The following is a 9,704-nucleotide window of genomic DNA, read 5'->3' on the forward strand; positions in this document are numbered from 1 at the left end:
GAAGAAATATAATAAAGATTTAGGAAGGTAGAGAGGGTGTTAGCCTGCTAGGTGCTTTGAGAAAGTGCCGAATGGATTTCCAATCAGCTGGTGACACGTTTGAGGAAAAGGAAGCTGTGGAGACACGTGTTACTAAACGAGGAAGAGTGGGGACCACAAGGGGCAAAATAGAAAAATAGGGGACTGACAGATTTTCGAGGGTCGGAGGTTTTGAACTACCTCATACGCTTTCATGTCATGCTTTTCTTATGTAATAGCCCACACTTCAGTCCTCTTTTATTCTTATTATTATGTATTTAAAAAAATTAATTTTAATTTTTTTAATAAGGAAAAACAGTGTGGGAGTTTGTGTGGATTTGCACGTGTGCTGTATCTCAAAAGATTTTTTGCTTTTGGATTTTGACTTATATCTACGTACTATGATTCTGCATTTTTTTTCATCTATACCCTTAATTCAATTCTTATTATTAATGGAATACATATATAATTTTAATTTTTTTGGGCCTCGAAAGTTTGATGAAAATAAAAAAAATTCCCATTTCATAGTGGGGTGGCAGACAGAAGAAAGCAGTGCATGTTTGGGAATTGGGTCATCAAGCTGAGACATTTGCTCTATTTTCTGTTGCCTTACCCGAAATGGGATGTCCTTGTCTCAACTTAGAATTATGATCAACAAACATATCTCTACAAATTTTCCCATTCAGATTACACGTCTCATCAAAGCAACAAATCACATCCACAATATTTAAAATTAATCAAGCTCGGCAGAGCTGCGTTGATAGGTTTTGCTAGGATGTGGCAAGAGCCTTTTGTGGAACAAACCATGCAAAGCTTTTTTGACTATTGAATTAAGATCCTAATCAAATCAACAGATTACATTGAGCAGCAGAAGATGGCCAACTGATTTGTTGGTTGGGATGCTTGTGAACATTACATGTTAACCACAATCAAGAACTATAACATTTTCACCCACTTGTTAGAAATTTGTATATACATTATGTGGTTCAAAGTTTGCCAAGTGTTGTCGCCTAATTGGCATAAAATCTTGCTTACTCGTTCTAGGGCTGTCCAGTACATACATTTCAAGGATTGCAGTTAAAATCTTTGTTTTTAGGTAGGGTTTAGGTCAGAGGCGGAGCTAGTAGCTTTAATTTGGTAGGGCACCATCGACACCACCGACCACAGCATTCCCTTCAAAATATTTTTCTATCGTCTCTCCGCCCCTGGTTTAGGGCATTCTTTAAATTTTCTTATCAACTTTTTTGTCGCTCGTGTGAATGTTGTTTCATTAAAATTCATATTAGAAAATATCACAGTTTCCTGAAATGTTCCTGTGTATCAGAACAAGATTACAAGAACATCTGATGTTCTCAGACATCAAAAGAAAGAAAGAGGAAGTCAATGTTGGAATTTTAGTGCACGACAGCAATTACATTACAGCTTGTCGTACGGTATGACTATTTCTGTGTTGATTTTTTATTGGTCCAATTCAAACAATCCGGAGTTAAATATTCTTTAACAAATAAATTGTAGATTACTCGATAATTAAGAAAGTTGAGTGCAATACGGGCAGAGGTGACTGGAGTGTGGAATTTTTCATGGTTATTAAATTAATGGAATATTCAAGCTGATTAATTAAAATTTAAATTAAGGAAATTCAAAGTCATCTTGAAATGAGGAAATCATAAATATTTAGTTACAAGGAAATGGAGCTGCAGATTCAATAACTGTGACTGTTGTATTGAATTTTTGCCATTTAAAAAAGGCATGCATGCAGCAGTCCTTTTGAATTGTACAATGTACTTGGTTGTCATAGTCATGAATAAATATCTATGCAAGACTTGTCATAAACACAAGAATCTATGATGAATTAATTAATCAAACATTAAGCTTTCAAGTTCAATTCTCAATTAGAGTAAAAAAAAAAAAAAAACACTATGCTTTGATTTCAATTCAAGATTCGAAAAGTGATTTGATTTGAACAATTCTACAAAGGAAAAAAAAAAAAAAAAAACAATCCAGTCTTGTTTTTTTCCTGCTTGAAATTCAACGCTGTTCTTTATGTTTCCTCAGATTTAAGTTATGCAAAATAGTTCCATAAGGGAAAAAGGACAATGAATATGGTAAAAAATTGTCGCTTTCAGTGTTTTTTTTTTTTTTTTAAATTCTTAATTTGTCATCATAATAAAAGGGATCAGCTTCAAGTTTCAACCACAATTTGTTTTTCTTCTTCTCCTCCTTTGGTTAGAGACATGCATGCAAAAACTTTCGGCGATGGTGGGTCCAATTTCGGCTATTGGTTTAAGATCTTTCTTTCACCATTACCCTTTAGAATGTTTTGGGAAACTTTAAGAGACGATCGAAAATAAAGGATACAAAAATATAGATCATCTTTAACAGTCATATCCTTTTCTTTTAGATTTCTTTTTTTTTTTTTAATTGTAATGAAAAGTCAATTTTCCCTTATTTTTTATTTTGCAATTTGTTTTCTCTTCATCGTGATATTCCAAACAACTTTTTTCCATCAATGCCTGCGCTATGAAACTGAAAAGAAAGTTCTAAAATTTATAGTTTGGTGAAAAAAATCCATATATCAATTCATAAAATATTTAAACAATTCATTTTGATTAAAATTGAAGAAACTATTATTTTTTTAATATACATGTGGTGGGTGGCGAGAAATTTATACTTTTCTTGATCCCCTCATCACAATGCCAATGCCAAGAAAATAAAAAGAAAGATCCTCACAATAAACAATTATAGAATATTCCAATTGTTTACCCATAAAAAAAATTCTTAAAAAAATATTAAAGTAAATTTTATATAATTATATATCAAATTAAATATATATGATGACCGCTAGATCTCTAACACTTAAGTCGCAGTCGAGTTCTCATAGAAAAGATAGGTCTAAAACCCACCAGAGCTCACTATGCAAGTCGGTCCATTAGCACATAATCCAGACCACCTACTCGGACTCAACAAAAAGGATCTAACTCATCTAACTTGGTGGTCAGTGGGGAAATTGACCATCTACATCATGACCTTGTTAGCATGAGCGCCAGAGGGAAATCAAATAGCCGCCTGATGATGGAGAGAAGGGGGAGTACATTCATATGTACGACTCTGTATGACAACGACATGTGATACTGTAACAGGATGGAGGTTATACATCACTAGAGGACAAATGAAAAAAGGAATAAAGGAAGAAGGCGTGAACCATTCAAGTTAAACTTACTTACACATATCAAAAACCCTAATCTCTATTAAATCTCAGATCATCAATTGACATCGTCTGTGGGAACGGAGAAGATATTTTCATCATAGGAATTCTCATCCTCATTACACTCATTGAGATCCAAATGGCCAACCATGATGAAAACCACACCGGAAATACTCTAAACGACCTAAGTTCCACCCATGAAGGTCATCAGTTTTCATTCTCCAATGCTACAGCCCCGTCTAGCCAACCACCCACATTGCTCAACCCCTCACCAAGTTCGGCAGGGAACGTGCTCAGAACCACCCTTTCTAACCAAGAACTATAAAATATGGCCATTCAACTACAGAACACCCCCCACTGGCTGGGGAAAATGTTACAGCAAAGGGAACTCAGCATCCCGTTGAGCGTACCACCTATGGTTGAGGGCTTCAACGTTAATGAGCCTCAGCCTATCTTGAACCACCAAGTCCCTCAACAAAGCAGCAGGAGGACAAGCGAAAGAGGTGAAAAGGCCTGCAGAAGAAATAAGCCAGCAGCCAGAGTAAGGGGCAAAATGGTTAGAGAGCTCATCGAAAATGATGAAGTCGAGAGCTATTCCTCTAAGTCGATGCAAAGATCGGGAGGTGAGGAGTTGGAAGGAGGATACGCCCAAAAAAGAGGCCGAGATAGGAAGAGACAGATGTGGACCAAAATCTGAAAAGGTTGAAGGAACAACTCCTAGCATAATTGGGGGTATGAGATAACAGTAACCTCTTGTTGCCTACGTCCTCCCTGTTCACGAGATGGGTGCAGCAGGAGACCATTTTCAAGAAGTTTATGATGCCGCCGATAGTAGCTTAAGACGGCACAGGAAACCCCCGAGAGCACATCCTGAATTACAAGACGTTTATGGAGCTCCAAACTTATTCGAATGCTCTGATGTGCAAAGTCTTCTCTACTAGCCTCACAGGGCCAGCTCGGGCATGGTTTAACAGCCTGACAGTAGGAAGATCAAAGGCTTCATAGACCTGACCAACGTCTTTATCAGTAGGTTCATTGCAGAAGTCCCGACGGAGAGGAAAACGAGCTATTTGGAGATGGTCCGGCAATGAAGGAATGAGTCTCTAAGAGAATATGTGGCCAGATTGAACTATGAGGCCTTGCAAATCCCCAAGCTTGATGAGGCAAGGGCAATGGAAGCCATACAGAAAGGGACTACATCCCCTAAATTTTTTGGCTCATTATGCAGAAAACTGCCCATTACCCTAGCTGAACTGATGAAACAGGCTGAGAAGTATATGAGGCAGGATGATACCTTGACCATAAGCAGGTTTGCCAAGAAAGGGGAGATAGAGGGAAGGCAATTGTAACGACTCGAAATCGGACCGCTATCGGCGCTAGGATCCAAATCGACTTAAGGTCGCTGGGACCCGTAGCAAGTTTAACATACATCCTGTATACCTGTTAAATCCCATATATGATCATACAAATACTTAAAACTTTAAACTTTTTTTCTTTCATTTACCAAGCTTAACCTGTGCATGCACAACTCATAAACATAAAAACCCCACATTGGAACCCTCATCAAATGCTCCAATGGGGAAACATATCATACATTAAGCTTGGTTTACATAAACATCATTAAAACATTTCATTAAAAAGATCATGTGCCAAAAAGGGATTAACATACACTAGGGCTAAGCACAATTCTATCCTCAATACAATTCTTTACCTTACAGCACATTATAACATTTTACAATACATGTCCACTTCTAACTATTACATACAACATGACTTCTTCACTCTTGCTGACTTTCTGGTCTATCCCGTACCTGCAAACCTAGGGGTTAAGGGAATGGGATGAACTACTAGAGCCCAGTGAGCAGAATAGTAAAACATTATATTAAAATTCATGCTTTCATGGAATGCATCACATCACAAACAAATCACCTTAAGGATGAACTTGTCACCAATAACCCTCTACATATTCAATAGTGCCAGAACGTAGAATGGGTCCTGGTCTTTCTCTTACATAACATATCATAACATTCCAACGTGCCAGGGACGTAGAATGGGTCTTCCTGGACTTTCTCTTACATAGTGCCAGGGACGTAGAATGGGTCTTCCTGGACTTCCGTACCGTGTCATCATCATATCATATCATACCATACGAGGGCTAATGGATCATTCAATGCTCATCCACATAAAAAACATAACATGCAATGCAACATATTCGTGAATTCTAATGCAAACAACCTAATATATCTCATGGCATTCATGATGCGTGAATCATGCTAAAACTTTCATTATTTGCTTTGAAATATAAAGAGTCATTCTACTCACCTCAGGCTAGCTCAGAAAAGACACTGAAGCAGCTGACTCACTGCTGGGGTCCTCGGTTCATCGAGTCCGAACCTACACAGGTGGACTCAAATGAGGGACCAAACATACATGAATCATGACTCTAAACAACTCCCTAAAAATCCCCTAAAACACCTTAAAACAATCATAGAAATTATGCAAAGGAAGGCTGAACAGGGCACTTTCGGCTGCCGAAAGTCCCTCCAGAGCCGAAACTCAACCACTTTCGGCGGCACCTTCGGCGGTCGAAAGTCCCTTCCAGAGACGAAACTCATGCATATTCGGCGGCACCTTCGGCGGCCGAAACTCCCCTCCAGAGTCGAAAGTCCAACTTTCGAGGGCAGGGTTTGGCAGCCAAAGGCTTGCCTCCACAGGCAGGTTTGGCGGCCGAAAGTCCTTCGGCTGCCGAACCTGAGTTCTCCCAAAGTGGCAGAACTCAGCCTCCTCATGCACATTTTGCCTCCCAAACCATTCAAACATGCATTTAGCTATTCTACAACATGCATACACAAGCAAATAAGCATATAGGGGTCTCAAACTAACCTAAACCCCAACACAAACACATATAGCAACTCATACAACACACATTATCCATAAACTCAACATTAACCTAAACATGCATTTCTACCCCATAACCCCTCAAAACTTGTTTAAAACATACAAGAAAGGCAGGATCTAAGCTTACCTCTTGAAGATCGAGAGGAGAGACGATCCTAACTTGGAGATGGGAGAAATCTAGCTCTTTGGGTCTTCAAACTCTAAAGCTTGATCTTAGCTTTAAAAATCTTCAAAACCAAGTTAAAACTTATTAAAATTTGAAAGATTTGAGAAAAATCATCAAAACCAATCATGGGAGGGCATGGACTCACCGTTGGCCAAAAATAGGGAAGAAAACTCGCCCATTTTTAGCTATGGGGCCTTTTATAGGTGGCTGGCCAGACCACCTTCGGAAGCCAAAGGTGACTCCGAAACTCTACCATGTTCGGCGGTCGAACCTGGATTTCCCTCTATGGTCATTTTCATTCAAAACTCATTTTTTTTCTTACTTAAAACCATAAAATACATGAAAACATTTTATAAAAACATGGTTTTACCCTTCTAGAGGTTTCCGACATCCGAGATTCCACCGGACGGTAGGAATTCCGATACCGGAGTCTAGCCGGGTATTACATTAGTGGAGGACAGACGGCTGGAAAGGCAAGAGAAACGACAGAATCGAGGGCCAGAGATGCTAAATAGACACTCATGGGAAAGGAAGGAGCAGAGGCCGTATCAACCCCTGAATCCTTGAGATAATCACTCCTCTAAATGTGTTTAGAGCTGAAGTGCTTGTAGCTAGGCAAGACAAAGATTTCATACAGTAGTCCAAAGCCGAGGCCAATCGAAAGGATTCAGACAAATGCTGTCAGTATCATTGAACTCATGGCTATGGCACCAACGACTATTACTAGTTGATAAATGAGATAGAAAGGCTCATAAAAAGGGCACTTCAGGAACTTTGTGAAAAAACCAGAGGGTAGAGATCTCAGCAAAATGCGATGGCGAAGAGGCCTCACAGGCAGACAGGGAGTCATGAATGATGGGTCCTCATAATAAACAATTATAGAATATTTCGATTGTTTACCCATAAAAGAAAATTCTTAAAAAAAATTAAAGTAAATGTTATATAATTATATATCAAATCAAATATATGCATATCGAAAAATAATGAAATATATTTCAGATATTACTATTAATTAAAGGACAGGATTTGGGTTTTAATTTGGACATTGATTCCAGATGGATCATGAATCAAAATCTAGATGATGGTATCAAACAAAAGGGAAGATCGACCCATGAATCATAATCTGCATTATTAAAAACTGCACCTTTATTGAATCAACTACACAACATTGATTACATGATAAAAAGAAGGCGATCATTAAATGTACAATTTATTGAAGAGCCTTCAAATCAGAATAATCAGCATGGATGTGTTAGCTACTGCATCTTTTTCTGCATGCATGATCCTGCATATACGATAAACCAACAAAAAAAAAAAAGACTAAAAGAAGAAAAGAGATCTTTGAATCAACGAATTGGTCATCATTTGACAAAAAATTAATTAAAAAAATTAATCAAAGTTAATTGCACTGGTCCTTATTCATGAAGATCCTTGTGTTTGTTTATCGCTCTGGAAAAAGACAAGCTTCTCATCTTTATTCCGTTCGTGCGAGCTTCTTCTCCGGCCACTTCAATCAAGTTTTTTACAATTGCATCGGTCGCCGTCGACAAGAACTCCGACCAGTCCCTGCACATAAAATCATCACATATAGGACTCAGAATATAGAATAACCAGTGAATTCGAATCTCAAAATATGGAGTTCAGATATGAAGAAAGATCAGTTATATACCCTTTATGAGAATCAAATGTAAGTCCCACCGTGTACTTTGCCTCTTCAAGAGCATTTGTAAATCTTTGAAGCTCCTGGGGAAGGCAGGTTCCGTTGTCCTTAACTCGAAGCTGAGAAGGTTTCACGTCGCAAAAAATGGGAATAACTCGTTTTTTCGTTTCCATTATCAAAGCCAACTCGTGGAGGCAAAAATAAGAATCGCAATAACGAGGGGAAAGAACAGCAACGCCAATCTTGCACTCGCCGATAGCTGAATCAATCTTGTCAAACAACCTATCACCAGGTTTCATGTTCTTGCTATCCAAGAAAGGGTTAAGGCCGAGTCTTGAAAGATGGTCAAAGAGCAATCCTGCAATGGTTCTCTTGGTATCAATTCCTCTATGATTAATGAAAACATCACAGGGTAGTGGTCTAATGCTGGGTTTGTGAAGAAGGAGGTGGTGGTGGTGGTGCAAGATTTTACGAGACAAGTCCTTAGCTGTGGAGGGCAATCTTTGCATGGCTCCTTGAAGAAGCTAAAGCTAAAGAAAAAAAAAAGGATTTGGCGTAAAAATTAGGTAGTAAGGGTTTTGATTAGATGATCAATTGGTCCCTTGATTGAAATGGGGTTGGTGGGTATTTATATGTCAATAAGAGAACGAGAGGTTTTAGTATTGAAAAGAAAAAGAATTCAAAAAAGGACCAGAAGAAGAGAAAATACGAGGTAGTTGTCTTGATTTGGAGGAGAAACATAGAGCAGAGAAGCATCAAAAGTAAAGAAGTTTGAAAATTTTGACTCCATGATCGATGTAGCCGCTCTTGCATGCTTCAATCCTTCAAACACGTCTGTTTTTTTTTTTTTCCCTCCTCTTCTTCTTCCTTTCTGATAATTTTTTTTTATTATAATATTTCTTGTTTGGTTTTTCTGGGGTGTGATTTGATTTATTTTTCCTTACATTTTGATTAGGCAATTCATTATTTTGTAAACTTTAATGTAATGACATTAAAATTACCTTAATAATGTTAAGTCTTTGAATTTAAATCTTAATAGCATCAAAAATACAAAAATTTCTCAACTTTCTATTTATTATATTACTACTTCTGACCTACAATAATTATAGATTTTTTAAAAAAATTATTTATCACTTTAAAAATTTTAAGTTATTTATACATAAAATGAATTTTAAAAAAATAATTAACTAGTAATTAAAAATATGTATAATTATTTTATACAAATATTTTCATCCTATTAATTTATCATATTTGTCAATATAATTTAGTGAGCGTTTTGTATATAAAACTCAGCGTTTTTGCCAAGGAAATAGGGTGCAGTGCTAGGGATCTTCCGGCGTTTACTATACCGTCGGTGAGTGGACTCGGGCAAAGGTCGGTTCAAAATTGAAACTAATCTACAGTTGAATCAATTTCATTTTTATATTATAATTAATCAGACTTAAACTGTATTTAAAAATAAAAAGGAAAAAAAAAACTGTTGAATTTGATCAAACCGAAAGGAAACAACGAGTTCAAACAATTCAAACATGACCTTCTAAAGCTTGAACTCATAATTTTCAATTCTAGTCTAATTCAGTTCATTGCCCACATGTAAGACTTGGTCATAATTATTTTAAAATTAATATATTGTACTTTTTTAAAGAACTAAATTAATATTTTTTTCAAAAATAAATTTGGTAGCTAGGTTTGATGGGTATGTTTAGAACAAAAATCATGCCAGATTATTTTTTTTTAATTTTAAATTATTAGCCATA

The 9,704-nt window shown here is 37.0% G+C and overlaps 1 protein-coding gene across 1 annotated transcript; it reads right to left on the reverse strand.

The window, feature by feature from the left end:
- Positions 1–7,656: 7,656 nt before the first annotated feature.
- LOC110604534 (TIR-only protein) lies at positions 7,657–8,456 on the reverse strand. The gene is made up of 2 exons (XM_021742737.2): positions 7,957–8,456; positions 7,657–7,853 (listed from the first exon to the last, which is right to left on the reverse strand). Exons 1-2 carry the CDS (start codon positions 8,454–8,456, stop codon positions 7,703–7,705), a joined length of 651 nt encoding a protein of 216 aa, XP_021598429.1. The 3' UTR covers positions 7,657–7,702.
- Between the last annotated feature and the right edge of the window lie 1,248 nt (positions 8,457–9,704).

The sequence above is a fragment of the Manihot esculenta genome, chromosome 17 (genome assembly GCF_001659605.2).
Source record: "Manihot esculenta cultivar AM560-2 chromosome 17, M.esculenta_v8, whole genome shotgun sequence".
NCBI lineage: Eukaryota > Viridiplantae > Streptophyta > Magnoliopsida > Malpighiales > Euphorbiaceae > Manihot > Manihot esculenta.

Excerpts from the sequence above, each read along its gene's own strand:
- LOC110604534 (XM_021742737.2), bottom strand. The coding sequence starts at position 8,456 with ATGCAAAGATTGCCCTCCACAGCTAAGGACTTGTCTCGTAAAATCTTG. Across the intron at positions 7,854-7,956 it reads ACATTTGATTCTCATAAAGG|GGACTGGTCGGAGTTCTTGT; the intron begins GTATATAACTGA and ends TTTTATGTGCAG.